General features: G+C 40.1%; 2 protein-coding genes across 6 annotated transcripts; one reads left to right on the forward strand and one right to left on the reverse strand.

Moving 5' to 3' along the window:
- The first annotated feature begins 488 nt into the window (after positions 1-488).
- LOC122654707 (probable calcium-binding protein CML46) lies at positions 489-1,232 on the forward strand. Of its 2 annotated transcripts, XM_043848921.1 has the most exons (2): positions 489-696; positions 727-1,232. In XM_043848921.1, the coding sequence occupies exons 1-2, from the start codon at positions 552-554 to the stop codon at positions 1,143-1,145; spliced, it is 564 nt and encodes a 187-aa protein (XP_043704856.1). In that variant the 5' UTR covers positions 489-551; the 3' UTR covers positions 1,146-1,232. The 2 variants fall into 2 exon arrangements, with proteins under 2 accessions (XP_043704856.1, XP_043704855.1); XM_043848920.1 differs by having other exon boundaries at positions 489-1,232.
- A 3,391-nt stretch (positions 1,233-4,623) lies between these two features.
- On the reverse strand, positions 4,624-6,993 carry LOC122654704 (transcription factor MYB105-like). 4 transcript variants are annotated; one of them, XM_043848915.1, is made up of 5 exons: positions 6,694-6,993; positions 6,238-6,636; positions 5,654-6,085; positions 5,534-5,620; positions 4,624-5,025 (listed from the first exon to the last, which is right to left on the reverse strand). In XM_043848915.1, the coding sequence occupies exons 1-5, from the start codon at positions 6,728-6,730 to the stop codon at positions 4,730-4,732; spliced, it is 1,251 nt and encodes a 416-aa protein (XP_043704850.1). In that variant the 5' UTR covers positions 6,731-6,993; the 3' UTR covers positions 4,624-4,729. The 4 variants fall into 4 exon arrangements, with proteins under 4 accessions (XP_043704850.1, XP_043704848.1, XP_043704847.1 ...); XM_043848913.1 differs by having other exon boundaries at positions 5,534-5,748; positions 5,779-6,085; positions 6,694-6,992; XM_043848912.1 differs by having other exon boundaries at positions 5,534-6,085.
- Positions 6,994-15,597: the final 8,604 nt, after the last annotated feature.

Consider the following 15,597-nt stretch of genomic DNA (forward strand, 5'->3'; position numbering starts at 1 on the left):
GGGAAGTTAGGACTTAGGAGTATTGGGGTTGGGGCTTCTTCCCCTTCCAGGAGACTTCTTGGTGGTGTGGTACGGAATATGCTGCTATTTCTTTGTCTCATCTTCTTGGTTTCGAGGGAAATTTGTTAGAAAGCTTGACTCTTTATTAGCCCAACAGACCAGGGTCCCCTGTAACGCCATTTCCTCGCAACATCGACGACTTCACCTGTCTCCTCGCCTAATCTCACCGCACCATTATTGAAAAAGACGGAAATGTTCCCTTCCCTCTCTGTCTCTCTCTTTCTCCAGTCTCCACATACCCAATTCCACAGTCGTTGGAGTAGAGAATCATCTTTCCGATGGAAACTTTGAACATTGACCCACCACATCTCTCATCCTCAGATGCTTTCTAAGTTCCAACACGCTTTCATTCTCATGTATAAAACCCAACTCCCCCTTCCCTCCTCTTACGCACATCGTCATTCAAGAACTACCTTTCATTAGTAATAAAATCTGTTTCCTCTCCAATTCTTCTTCACCCCTTTTGTCTCAGCAACCAATATTACCTTACAATGGAGAGGATTGTAACATTTCCCGTCTCTCCTTTCTATTTAGTTGGTTTTGTAGGGTTCCCTATATTTCAAACAATTCTCAATTCGGGGATCAGAATTCTCCAGTTTTACTCTGGTTTTTTTCAGTCACTCCTCCAATCCCGAAACGACTTTGTATTTGGTGATGATTTGAATGTTCAACCTGAGAGGAAAAGCCTGAATCCTGAACGTTTGAACAAACAATTAAGCTTGGATGAGAAGGTAGATGATGGAAAGCTGTGCCGAGGAGTAGAGATGGTGATGGAGAAGTTGGGCATTTCTTGTGATCCAGATGGCGAGAAGCTTCAGGAGAGATTGGGTTTGGATGGGCTTTCGCTCCTGTTCGAGGAAAAAGAACCGACCTCCGAGGAGTTGAAGGAAGCTTTTGAGGTGTTCGATGAGAACAGAGATGGGTATATAGATGCAGAGGAGCTACGGAGAGTTCTCTGCGATCTGGGCTTCATGGAAGGATTGGAGTTGGAGGAGTGCAAGAGGATGATTGCATCATTTGACACCAATGGAGACGGACGGATTGATTTCACTGAATTTGCGAAAATTATGGAGATTAGCTTTTGATGAATTTGTTCTTTCTTCTTTTGTACAGTATTGTTTCAGAGGGAGATTTTAGATTCAATTGAATCGAAACAAATAATTGTTGGCTTACATCTTTTGTTCATTTAATACAAATAATCAATTATGGTGGATTGAGTTTTAACTGTGTGTGTGTGTATTTGAGTTTGAAGTTCAGAGTTCCGAAGGCCCTCTCATCAAGACTTCAAGAGATCCCAGAGGTTCCACTAACAATAAAAGAACACATTTAAGGGAAAAAAAATAGTCCTGTAAGCACAAAGGATCCTCTACCCAACACAGTCAACTGAGCTATAATGCAGCAACTTTTTGAGGCTAAGGATGTGAACAAATCAATTAAATATCAGTTAGTTTTTCTTCACCATAGCTGAGGAGATGGTGATTTGATGTTATGATCTGGGAAGAGAAACTGGATCCAACAACATTTTACCAGGACCATGTGGATATGCAATCAGTTTCTAGTGGCAATTGTTCTTTTAATGACTGGCCCAAGCAGTTGCAGTCCAAACAATCTGACGGCCTAGTTTTTTCCCACAAATTTTTTTTTTTTTTTTGAGGAAACCGTCAAATGTTGGGCCCTTCGAAACTATGGTCTGAATCTGAATCATGGTTCGTAATCTCGGTATTAGTGTATTGCGGTATTAGTGTATTGGATTGGTCTCGGGATCACCAAGAATTGGATCGATTTGAATGCGCCTTTACACCTGCTTTTTAATTTAAAAAAAAATCAATTTTATTATCTTTTTACCCTTGGCCGTACAAGTGGATCAGTACCAGATTGGGATTAGTCTCAGCCGATATCGATATGAGATTTACGAACCATGGTTTGAATTGTCCAAGATCTCCTTGTCTGGCATTCCCTTCAAACACCACCAGATTGTTATTCACTTTTCCCCAACATCTTTTGGAGAAGTTTATGCTAGGGGTAGTAGTTTTATACTTTCAAGGATCTAGGGTTTCTCCATAGTGTAAAGCATCTTAAAATTATATATATAGGAAGTGATCTCGTAAGGAGGTATGTTTGAGGGTTTGTAATTTCTTCATTAGAATTTAGAATAGTTGAAGCTTTAGTTTATCGCTTTGACGTGAATATAGCTCCTCTTGGGCGAACCACTAAAATCATTGTATTATGTGTGTGATTTATTTATTTATTTATTTATTATTATTTTTTACTATCATTATTCTACTGTGTTGTTAATTCCTAACATAGAATTTTGACATTCCTGTAAATTGGGATATTTTTTCTAAAGAGTCTATAATTGATTTTGGTAGTGAAATTTCATATATGGCTAATCGAGATGGTCCTCTATCTACCCATCTTTGTGGCAAAAAAATGATGAATTCGGTAGGAAAGCCTACTAAGAAATGCAGTGTAAAAAAAATTTTCGTATTCCTTGTGATTTTTAATTTCCCTTGCAACCAAACGGAGCCTAAGAATTCCACCTATTTTATTGTATTTTTTATGATATAATTTACTGCATTATTCCCTCATAAATGATGAAACATTAAGGACGTGGAAATGTGCCTTGGCTAGGACAAAATGGCCCTAATGTAAGATGGGCTGGGCCTGTTATTCAAATGTAAGAAATGAGTTAAATAACGGTGGCAATATTTGACACATACACGCCAACCTGACGAGACTATTATAAGGTATTATTACCCTATAAAATCTGTGTTTAGGTTGGGTGGTTTTGGATTTATTTACAAAAATGGCAAAGGAAATAGGTCATTTTCATATCAACTACCAACCCGAAAATAACAGTCATTTTGGGGTCATTTCATATCGACTCAAATACAAATCATTCAGTAATCATCCTTGTGTTATCTTTGGGCTATGATGCATCTTTGTTAGTTTTTTGTTTTTTTTAAATTCAACCTATCAAGGGCTCATAAGCCACTAGGTGGGCGCCCAAGGGGGTTGCTTGGAAATGGACACCCAAGATCAGCCCGAGGTGGGTGTGGTGGGGGGGGGGGGGGGTAGTGCGTGCCAACACCAAATGCTGATCAAAGGATTCGATCTGTAGAATCATCGAAAATCCCATATCGCATATCGTCTAAGGATGTGCCATGAAATGCGTATATATACTATGGCCACCATTACATGATATAACGCAATTTAAAACTGTGAAGCCCACCTATCAAAACAGAAAATACTAAGCCATCGATGGGACCGAGTTCATGCATGGCACCTCATGATCAACTGATCAAAGCCCGAGTGTACTTCCACAAGACATGCTAATATATATATATATATATATATATATATATATATATTGTAACAGCTCAGGTATTAACCGAAAAAATAAAAAATATATAAAATATAAGTTTTGACTGTTTGAAAAATTATTCAGTTACAAGTGTAGTAGTAAAATTTCGTTATTTTAAATAGGATTTTATTACTTTAAAAATAAGTGTTGGAATGAGTATCTGTGGATATACCCCGATATGGACCCAATACCCAACACGATTGCTTCAGTTCGGGTGAGTATCAAGATTGGGCTTCATCGATAACCAAATCCCGATCCGACCGCATCCCAAACCGATACCTCAAACCATGGTCGCTGCCCGAATGAAATCCATGATTTGGCCCACAGAATTGTTAGAATCATCATCCAATCTAAGCTGATCTCTCTAACCGTTCAATTGGTAAATCAAAATGCATAATTGATTAAAATCATCAATATGACTTTTTGAACCACTATTTTTTTACCAAAATAAATAAACCACTGTATTTATGTTACGGTACACCCTAAGGAGTAAGGACTCATTCTTCTACCCAGACCGCTGTGTCCTTTCACCTCATCCTATAATTTCTCACTTTGGAATGTCTGGAACTTTTGTTGACATTATAGCAAGGCAACATTATTCGTTTCCCCCTCTCAAAGTCTAATCTTCACACACAAATAAGGGAAGTGCAGATCTCATGTGGATGTGGAGGTGGGTTTTTGTTCCCTTGGGTGTTTGAACAGTTTCCGTCATGAATGCGCATGGAGGAAAGTTGGAAAGTGTTTGTGTTCAGACCCGTGAGAGAACCCAAAAAAAAGACCAAACAAAAAAGGATGTTTTATTTGAAGTACCATTTGAATTATGCTGTTTTCCAGCTCCAGTTAGCCAGCACTTTCTCCTTCTCCACTCTTATTTCCTTGTTCTAATCACGCTCACGCTTTCTAGTCCTTTCCCACTTTGAAGGGGAAACCCTAACCCAGTAACCCATTATCTCATAGAAGAGTAGAACTGTAAACCAAGAAAGATAGCAGTAATGGTACTTGTACTCAAAATTAAAATTTTCTTTTTCTTTCCTGTTTCTTCCTTGAAGGGGAAGAAGACTCACTCACAAATCACAAAAGGAGATTCGTGGGTCACAGGTCGGAACAAGGGGGAGATAACTTGAGAAATATTTATGATCATCTCACTGCCTGCCACCAAAACTGTAACAACTAAACAACATCTCTTTACCCTTTTTTTACCTGTCCGGGTAGTGACAGCTCAGTTTCACTTGACACACTTTCAGTTTGAAACCTTCTCTGCTTTTAGCTTTAGAAACTAGTCTCTCCCTCCCCAGCTCTCCCTTTTCAAGTGGCTCCAACCCCAAGAAAATCTATGAATGGTGGTGCAACGCTGCTGCTCTCAAAATGGCTGGTTGCATTGTTCTCTGTGACGGATGCTGTTGATGCTTCAGCGACTGAAACTTGGGAAGCTGATGTCCTGGAACCTGAGAAACAATATAGGTGATGATAGCTTGACTGTTTCATTGCCATCATCGTTGGATGTTGGGTATAGCACGAACCATTGTAGTTGGATTCCTCGCTTGGCCTATCACAAGACCTGTTCTGACTCAAGAACCCCGGCTTGTTTTGGATATTCGGACCTGCAGAACACCCAATCACAGCTCACACAGAGATGGAAGAAGTAGCTTTGGAAGATTTAGTGACCCTTAATTGGTCCCATAAGTGAGGAAAAGGAACAGTTTCCCTACGACAAATCCTTGATTTGGAGACCCATCTTAAATTAGTTAAAGAAAAAGCGAAATCAGAGGGAGTGGACATTACAAACTATTGGACTTAATTACCGGCTCAAATCAAGTCTCCTAGCTGTGTAGATAAACCTCACCAACTGTACAGATATTCTTTCTTTTTTCTTTCATTCTTATCCCTCAATCAATGGGATCTCCTACTCTATATATGTAATCAGTCATAGATAATACAATCATCCAATTCCTCGCTATCAACTGTTAGAACTTGTCCCACCAGGAAGGAAGAAAGAAGAAAAAAATAATAATAATAAAGAAGCAATCAGAACAGAACAGCACGGATACCCAAATGCACAGAAAACTAACAAACTATAGAAAAGGTAGGAACGGATCAAAAAGGACATACCGGAGAAGAAATCAAAAGGGACCTGCTCTGGTTGTGCAGAAAACCCACTATGAGGGAGATTGTTGCTGGTGGAGGAATAACCATGATGAAACATATCCCTACCGTTTGAAAATGAATCCTCTCCACCACTGGTCAGATGGGGTAAACCATTTGAGCCACCATCACCACCACCAATGAGAACTGCAAATGGGAAGGGATGAGAAGGGTTGGTGAAGGCACCATTGCAGAGATTGAGACAGTTGGAATCTGATCTTGTAGCTGCATCTGCAGAGTAAAAGCTAACACCTTCCTCCAACCTTCTGTTAACACTTTGGCTCAACTTTCTTCTCCTATAAGCACTGGACTGCTCTCTGTATTTCCTGGCCATGATAACATGCCAATGGTTCTTGACAGCATTATCAGTTCTCCCAGGAAAGAGCCTAGCAATCATGGCCCATTTGTTTCCGTACAATCTATGAGCAGCCATTAGCCTATCCTCTTCTTCTTCACTGAAAGATCTTCTGTTGATCCTTGGATCCAACTGGTTAAACCATCTTAATCTACAACTCTTACCTACAAAGCCAAAAAAAAAAAAAAATCAAAAGGAAACAATAGTTCTCAATCTTCTTCAAAGGAAACTAAAAGAAGGAAAAACATAAGAGTTAGTTCATTTGAGTAAAGAACTAATTTCTAATTTCTAATTTCTCCGATCTCTTGTTTCTTACCTGATCTTCCCTCCAACTTCTCTGCGATTAAGTTCCAGTTCTGAGGGCCATAAAGAGCAACAAGTTCCTTGAGTTTAGTGTCTTCAGCGGGCCTCCAATGCCCTCTGGCACAAAGCCTTGACTGCCCACTATCTATTTCCTTCCCATTCATTGAATTCACATTTGGGTTCTCCTCATTTAAATTGTTGTAGCTGTCTTCCATGGCGGCATTGTTTTCTACAAACCCATCGTTGGAATCTGAGCCCTTACAATGGCAACTATCTCTTGAAGAAGAACCAGCTGAAACTACTCCATACTTGGGACTGAGGGAGAGAGAACCCATATCAGCAAACACCCCCATTGAAGGAGGGGATGAGGAAGTAGAGGAATAATTGCTGAGCCAATTCCATGAGTTATCTGGTGCATAAATATTTGGGGTCAGCTCTCTGTTAATACCTTCTTTTTCTTGGTTACAGCTGCTGCTGCCACAGAACTGTTGCAAGGTCATGTTCATGGCCAGAGAAGAAAGAAACAAATTGGAAGAGGAGACGAGAAGGGGAGTTTGACAGAACCTCAGCTTGAAGATGAATAAAGGGTACAGGGTGTTGCAAAGGAAGGCAAAAGCTTGAAACAGCAAAAGTGTTCTAACAGAAACTCACACGTCTTCTCCTCTCTTAAGAATGAGAGTTCAGTGTGAATCACCATTCACCACCCTGACTGACCCTGACCTTTGTCTTAACTATTCTTTTTCTTCTTTAACAAATCCACGTCACTTACTCGTGTGAATGTACCCCATTTCACGCGTGAGAGAATGACCTCCCCTCTCACAGTCTCCCTCTCTCACACCATGTCTCTTAGGGCTGTCTCTCTCCACCTTGACAGAAAAAAAAACACTACCGTGCTCTGTGTTAGCTTGGGGCCTGCACAGGCCAAGACACCTTTCTTTTCAAGGCCGAATATGAGGGCTTGACACAACAGCTCCTGCCAACGCTAGTAAATAGCACAACTCTCCATCCACATCAATCCCTCTTTAACTTGAGAAGGGCTAACCTGGGTTTCAGGTAACCACCTGAAGGAGACCCAGCAGCAAAGCCCATATTGTTAAGAGTGACATTTATCATATATTCTTCTTCTTGACTTATAATAAACCATCCAGATTAGCATTTAATCTCAGGTCAGATCAGAACCCCACAAACCTTTCCATCTTCTTATTTACTTTGTCCTTTATTTTCTCTGCAGATGGTGCCAAATTCCACCTAAAGCTTCTTGTTCACTTCATTTGCTTCTGTATGCCCAAGTTCCAATTCAATATTTATTATTGCTTTTTATTGTTTTCTTGAAACTCAATTCCACCACCAAAATCCTGCCACCACATTTCCACTTTTTCTTTTGTTCTCAAATCGATTTTGCTCTTCTGTTTCCTACATCATAATTGTCTGTTACTCAATGCCTCTACCAAAATCAAAGCTGTAATGAACATCTGTGTGTATGACAGTGCACATAGAACTGGGGATTGCATGATATCAGGTAAGGATGTCTTTGGCCTGTTGGCTGTAGCTGCACTCCAATTGAGTCATTTCACCGAACACTTTGCACACTTTAAAAAAAACTATTGCAAAATTTTCAGTTTTTTTGGGTGCTAAAATAAATTCAAATTTTCACCCACTGGTAAACCCAATGCCAGACGTTTCATTTTAATGACGTTACAGTCCTACTACAGGAATGTACATTATTTGCTGCAAAAGAGCAGAGCAACACTGTGGTCAATTACTTTGAAATGTGCTACTTGTGGAAAACAACCTAACTAAAAGGCTAAAAGGCCAAATAGATGGAAAACCATTACAGAGAATCCAAAAACAGGGTTGGACCTATTCCAGTTATATCAAAACTCCTCTGGAGTAAGGCAGGACCTTTCTTTAGACCATTGGTCCAAAGCAGGACCCACAGGTGGCATGTTGTGATGTGGATTAGTACAGTCTCCAATAGACCTCTTCTTAGACTGTACTTCCACAAGAGGGGTGCATGCATGCATGCATGTGCATTTCTGAACTATACATGCTGATCATCAGATGATGAGAACCTTTGTGCTTTAAGAGGGTGATTTGATGTACTGGGTCATTTCCCTTTTCCTTTAAAACCATACTTAGGTAAACAAGTCAGATCTCTTTTTTACTTACTTTAATATCAAATTGTTGTTGTTTGGGGCTCTAATCATATCTGTCTTGTGATTGATCCAAGAAATCTCCAAAAGTGCCCATTTCAGTTGGGACCTTGTGGGGTTGTTGGGTTAGTACTAAGTCCAACAAATGGGACTTGGTGGGTCATGATCCTTCTGGTGGATCCATCTATGTCAAACAGGACTTCCCATTGATGGATAAGGTGAAAAGCAAAAGAAAAAGCCCTGTATTATACTAGTTTGAAACTATCTTTGAATATATGGAGCAATAACAAGTAATACAGAAAATGAGATGGAAATATGGATTAGTTAGTTATGAAGTTTTGTTTAATTGGGGAAGCAAAGAGACATGTCCTAGTAAGTAACGACCCAATGTGCTATATTATATAATATCATATCAGACAAAGGACGGTTGGTTATCCGGTCTCCAACTTTTAAAAAGCCACACGAAGAAGGGAAGGAAACAGGTAAAAAAAAAACCTGTGTTGTCAGCTGGTAACTAACTGCATGAGAGAATATATTGCTCCCATCAGGAAATCTTCACCTTTGGCCAAATCCAGCAAATTTGATCTTCTCCCTATTCTCTCACGTGTTCCAATCGTACTACTATGACTGCCATATGCTTTAGGGTTGAGATCTCCAGCGGGTATGGAACTGAGGGCATGGTTTTAGTGTATAGTATTGGATCGTGGGTATCGGTCACCTTTAAAATTGATATGATGTCGGCACGATCCATTGTATGGGACAAATTTACCTCAGATTTTTTTTTGACTAGTTTACCCTTTATTTGTACCGTTTCACCGATATGGTATCAACCAGGTATTGGTATTGATCATCTTCAAAATCGTGCAGTATCAACTGTATCAAGCAATCCGATACCTCAAACCATAACTGAGGGTAGGGCCGCAACCAACAAAATGTTGAGGTTGTAAAGATGAAACCACAAATATACGCTAAGGGAGAAAGTTCTCAACGGGGAGCGTGCATCTTGCACCCAGACATAGAGTGGGGAGTGAAATGATCGCCCGACCCATGAAAGGCGATAATGTCCGTCTTGTTGATTCCACGGCACATGCTTCCATTGTCCCCTGCATGCACACAAGGCCACGCTCCCCCATGGAGAACTCTTGCTCATATTTTTTTATGCAAAACCAAACAAAAAATATAGGGTAATTTACACATACCACCCCTGAGGTTTGACGAAAGGATAATTTTACCTCCCAGTTTTGGAAAATTCTGCGTACCCCCCTGAGGTTTGCAAACGGTAACAAATAAGCCCATTCTGTCAGTTCATGACTAACAGTGTTAAAATTATGATATGAACTGACAGAATTGCCCTTGCAAAGAAAACCCAAAAAAAAAAAACCCTGCAACTCATCTTCCCCAAATCGATTGGGGAAGATGAGTTGCAGGTATCCCTTTCTCTCTTTCTCTCTCTCTTGTCAAGTGTTAATGGATTCTTTTTTTCCCTTTTTGTCCCTGTTCCAAATCGATTGGGAAAGAGGGGAAATATTCTTCTTTTACAGGCCAAAGGTAGACAAAGAAGAAGCTCACAGATCCGACGATGTACAAAGGTTGTATGTCGTTCTTCGGCAGGAATCCGGCGAGAGGGCGGTGGAAGAGAAGCAATCTCCAGAATTTGGACATCGGTGGAAATCATTAGTATCTCGTTTTTTTTTTTGGAAGTGTTATCCATCTCCTCGTCCTCTGCAAATCACAAAATAGGGTTTTCATAAGTGTCTGAAACCTGCAACTTCACCATACACTATCATTATACACCGTCCTCATCCTCAGCAGACCTCAGCAAATCACAGATAGGTTTTTTCATAGTGTCTGAAACTTCACCATCAATGTCCATTCCTAAGGAACTCTACCCTAGTCAAGATGATCTGCTCTACGAAGAAGAGATACTAAGGAATCCGTTCAGCTTGAAACTATGGTGGAGGTATCTCATCGCTCGGAGCAAAGCGCCATTCAAGAAAAGAGTTGTGATTTACGAGAGAGCTCTCAAAGCTCTTCCTGGGAGGTAACTCACATGTCATCCATGAATTTGGCAGCGACCATGACACTGGTGATGAGCAATCGATGAACATTGAATGAATTGATGGGCAACGAGGGTTGCTTCGTGATGTGGTTACTTATACAGAGCATGCTCGTAGGAAGACTGTGACCGCCATGGATGTGGTTTATGCTCTTAAGAGGCAAGGCAGGACCTTTTATGGTGGGTTAGGGTTAGGGTTTTTTTTGCTATGTCTTCTCTCTTGGAATCGTCTATATGGATATTTTTTCTTCAATCAACTATAATCAAACCAAATTTGGTGTGGATAGGGTATGTGAGGACTCTTCCTGAAACCAAAACTGTTCATAAAATTCATTTTCATGGATCTGATAGGATTTGCGAATCGAATTAACAAGGAGAAGTGATGGTGCTCTGGCTTGATTATTGAATAGATTGTGATAATGAAAACGCAATTTTAATGAAAAGAAGAAGTTTCTTCTGTTTATCTGTTTTGATTATTTAATTTCAGAAACATCAGATCTGGAGGAGGAGACACCTACGTTTGCCCTTATTTTATTTGTGTTTTCTTCTGTTCTAGCAACTCATCTTCCCCAAACGATTTGGGGAAGATGAGTTGCAAGCTTTTTTTTTTGTTTTCTTATAAGGGCAATTTGGTCAGTTCACTTTATATTTTTAACGTTGTTAGTTATGAACTGACGGAATGGGCTTATTTGTTACCGTTTGCAAACCTCAGGGGGTATGCAGAATTTTCCAAAACTGGGGGGTAAAATTATCCTTTTGTCAAACCTCAAGGGTGGTATGTGTAAATTACCCAAAAATATATTACTTACTAACAGGGGTACAGCCAAGACTTAGACAGTTATTATCAGTCCTATACAGTTGGTAAGTTAGACCTTGTAAGTGTTCAGTAGCATCTAGGAAACTAAGCAAAAAAGGTAAGTAAGTTCGAGAAATAGAGAAGGATTGGAAAGTTAGAAGTTTGAGGAGAGTTGGGTTAGACACCCAAATATTGGTGACCAAGATATTGTGTTGTTGCACAGCTTCCCATCCAACACAAAGACCATACACCTCCGCCTCTAGGGCCACCTTTGTAGTCAGCCAACTTGCACCTGTTAGGATACTCTGCCCATCTAGCAAAACACAATAAGTCCATCGAGCTAACTTAAGATCTGGTTCAAAAATTCCTGCGATCACCAAACCAGATAAATTCAAGTTAAACCGTTGACTAAGACTAGGAGGTGACAATAATCGAGGAGAGAAGGTTTCATCAGAAGCCCTGACAGGGGGTGAAATATCCATATCCGCTAACCAGCAGGAAACATTGTCAAGGACCAACATGGGGTCCGCAATACTATTACACATAATTACCTTGTTTCTTACAAACCAAATAAAATAGAAAGTTAAAATAAAGACCGAAAAAAACCAACGCAGGGAAGCCTTATCCAAGTGTAGTGTGCCAAGTAAAGAGGTCACGAGAGCAAGGAGAGATGGAGCAGCTAGATGCTCAGTTCTCAATCCAAGGGGACTCGAAGCCTATATATGCTTAGTCCAATCACAAGATAAAAAGAGATGCCAGATGGACTCAACACAAGAACCGCAGAGAGCACATTGAGGCTCGATAACCATCCATTTCGATAGGGTGCCGCGTGTAGGGATCCCTGCATGTAAGACACGCCAAAAAAAGATTTTAAATCGTAGATGAATTTTCAATTTCAAAAAAAATTTCCACCACTTTGGAAAAATTAGAGTTTGTGGAAGAAGAATTTGTTAGAAAGTGGGCTGCCCGTTAGGTCGAGAAGGTCCCATTTGTTGAAAGGGTACACCACCACGAGTCCTCATCCCCAGTGATATGGATTTGAAGAATAGTATGCACAACAGATGGTGGAAAATAGGCCCTCAATTTAGAAACATTCCATCTGTTGTTAATTATAAAATCACAAACAGAGCTGCAATTTAGAGAAGGGAGAAGTACCTGAGGCACAACCTGTCCTGTTTTCATTTGGACCCAAGGATCAAACCAACAAGACGTAGTATGGCCGTTACTAATCTTCCTAAAGACAATATTCCTTAAACCAGATAGGGCCTTTGCTATACTGTTCCAGGTCCAAGACCCTCTCTTCCTTTCAATCCTCGGGTCAAAAATCGAGGAGTGGGGAAAGTATCTGGCCTTCAAGATTTTGGCCCAGCAAGATGAGGGTTCATTGAGAAGTCTCCAACCCAACTTAAGAATTAACGCCTGGTTATGGAGGGAGGACTTGGAGAGGCCTAATATGTTAAATATAAGAGAAAGTTTTCTTTCACCCATATATGACGGTTCATCCATCATCCTAGGGTTCATAAATCCCTACGGGGTTTTAGTATGTTCTAAAAATAACCTCCTAATGTCTTCCTGTCCCACAGTGAATGGGATGCTTGGAAGGAAAATTATTGTCTCCATTTATCTGCCCCTCCATTTCCTCCATTTCATCTAATAGGGGGGGGAGTGGACCCCACCCGGGCAGGGGGTAGGGTGGTCATTTCTCCCCCCTCCTATGAGATGAAATGGAGGGGCAAATAAATGGAGACGATAAAGATCCATGCTTGGAATGCATTATCGACCAATAATGCATTACAAATATGCATAATAAAAGCACCCTAAATGTATTTCCACAGCGATTTGGAATATTCTGTACATACAATTATAATACATATGGAAGAAGAATACCGCCTGGTGACGTAGAGCTTGCATCTAGATAGAGGAGTACGTGAAATTAATTACCATCCTATCGTATAAAATAAAAAATCTCATCTTTGTTAATACGCTTGTGCTAATGTAGGAGCCACACAGTCAGGCAGCAATCTCATGCCCAATACAGATATAGTAACTAGTGAGTAGTGGAGATAGCATGCTAGTTCATCCAAAGCAAGACAGATAGGTAGTTACAGGGGAGTCACATGATGTGAAGCTTATTAATGTGACATCTTTGAATAACTGGGGACCAAAAAAAAGAACTATTAAAAAGATGAGGTAACATGGTTGGACTTCCCATTTGATGAGCTATTATGAGTGAAGGATATGATGCAACGTTTCCTGTAGAAATTGGAGTACTTTCATGAGTGGTTATATTGAACATGAAAGAATGGCTCATGCTTTGGGAATGACACACTAATAAGGAAAATATGAGATCTCAAAGGCAACCAACCAAGCCCTGCCCTCTATGGGCCACTTATGCACGGAAAATAAAAAGATAAAGCTTTTGCAGGTAAGGGGAGAAGGCAATAAGGTGATGAAAATGGTCCACCATATAAAGAGTCAAGGACTGTTCCATAAGATTCTGTTGGGTTTGTTCCCCTTGGAACCACATGAAAAGGAAAGCATCCATCCTTGTGCTTTAATTCAAGGTTACTGTAGCTATTGCATACCCCACAGCTACCCCTAAAACAAGACAAACCCCAACACTTTGATAGAACTACTGTGGTACTGGGAGGCAAGAGTTACCATCAATAGGTGAATTGAATTGTGAGAGGACATCAAGCTTTGGACCTTTCTTTGGCTTTTACGATCTTTAAATTGATTTGTTTGGAAGCACTACTTGAACAACCATGAAACCCCTTGCACCTCTTGTGGGGGACCTTTACCCTAAAACTACATAACCCTAAATACTGATTTTTTTAGCTAGGCATGAAATGAACACCCATGAAAACAACTCTAATAATTTTATCAAAAAAAGAAAACAACTCTAATAAGGATGGGAATGATACTGATTTGATGTTTAGACAGTCACCATATAGTCCGAACATGCCCATCATGCCAAACAGTTGGGTCTGGTTTGAACCTGGGTTTTTTTTTTTCTTTTTGTAACAGTGTGACCCATCCATGGTTTTAGTGCACGGTATCAGAATGGGTATCGATCAACAAAAAAATCGATACAATATCAGATCAATATCAGTAAGGATCGATCGTATCGAATAAATTCACCCCTGATCCTTCTTTAAAAATATATTGTTTAACCATTTTTCCCCATCCAACATGAGGTGAAACGGTTCACAACGCAAATTACTTTGGCAGGATCAAAGGATCCACATCCTCTACTTCCAATGCTTGTACTTCTATCCTACTTCTATGAGCTCCCAATGTGCCACTTGGCTTGACATACATCTAACGGTTGAGATTAAAAAAATTCAAAATTTTTTGAAACCCGCATGCCATCCTTTTTGAACCACCTTAAACCTCAAAACAAACCCACCCACCGGTTCAAACTCACCCAACCCAAACCCATCAACACATCTGAGAACCCAACGTCCCAACCTCTCCAACGAACAGACCTTCCCTTCTTCTTCTGTACTTCCACCAGAACTGCCAACGATGATACACCGGCTCAGATATTGGGTGTATACCCAGAAGCTTAAACTTAGATTTTTGAGGTTGACTTGAGGGGACCCAGCTTATTAAAAGTTGGAAGAAAAAGAAGAAGACCCCTTAGATTGAAAATAATACTTCTGGGTTTCTATCATGCGAACGAAATAGTTAAAGGGTTTGGAGAAATTAAGCTTTTATGGGTTTTGAAGTGAAGTTTGTGGGTTTGTGGTTGAAGGTTCTTAGTTGCAGAAACCATTAGAGAGGGAGAGGAAAATGGGGGGTTGTGGAAGAAATGGAGCAGTGAGATAGTATATAAGATCTAAGGTGCCTCCAAGAAGATTAACGATCCCCTTTTCATCTTTTCTTTTTATTTCTTTCCTCCTCTGCTTTCATATATAGAGAACCAGTTTTGGTGCCGAAAATTTCCATTGAGAAAGTGGATTTTGTAGATTAAAGTTTTAACACGAATGGAAAATGGAAGATCTGTTTTCTGTGGCAGATCTGTTTTCTATGTAAATCTCTTTTCTTTTCTATTGGCATCAAGGAAAAAAGTGCAAGAACAACTTATAAATGGATCTCCTCATTAATGTCCCTCATTTCTGCAATTCTGCATATAAGCATGGGGTTCAACATTTGGTGAGTTATACGCTATTGTTGACAATTAAAAACTAGTTTTGGTTTTTTAGGAGCAATTGATCATGGAATTTGAGATGTAACAGCTTAGATTGAATCACAAAACAGATTCAGGTATTACTCCCCATTTACTGTCTCTCTCTCTCTAACATCGAACCCCTCTGAACATCTCGCTTACCGGGAACCCCTCTGACCATCGAACCTCTCTGCCCT

This window comes from Telopea speciosissima, chromosome 3 (genome assembly GCF_018873765.1).
Source record: "Telopea speciosissima isolate NSW1024214 ecotype Mountain lineage chromosome 3, Tspe_v1, whole genome shotgun sequence".
Lineage (NCBI taxonomy): Eukaryota > Viridiplantae > Streptophyta > Magnoliopsida > Proteales > Proteaceae > Telopea > Telopea speciosissima.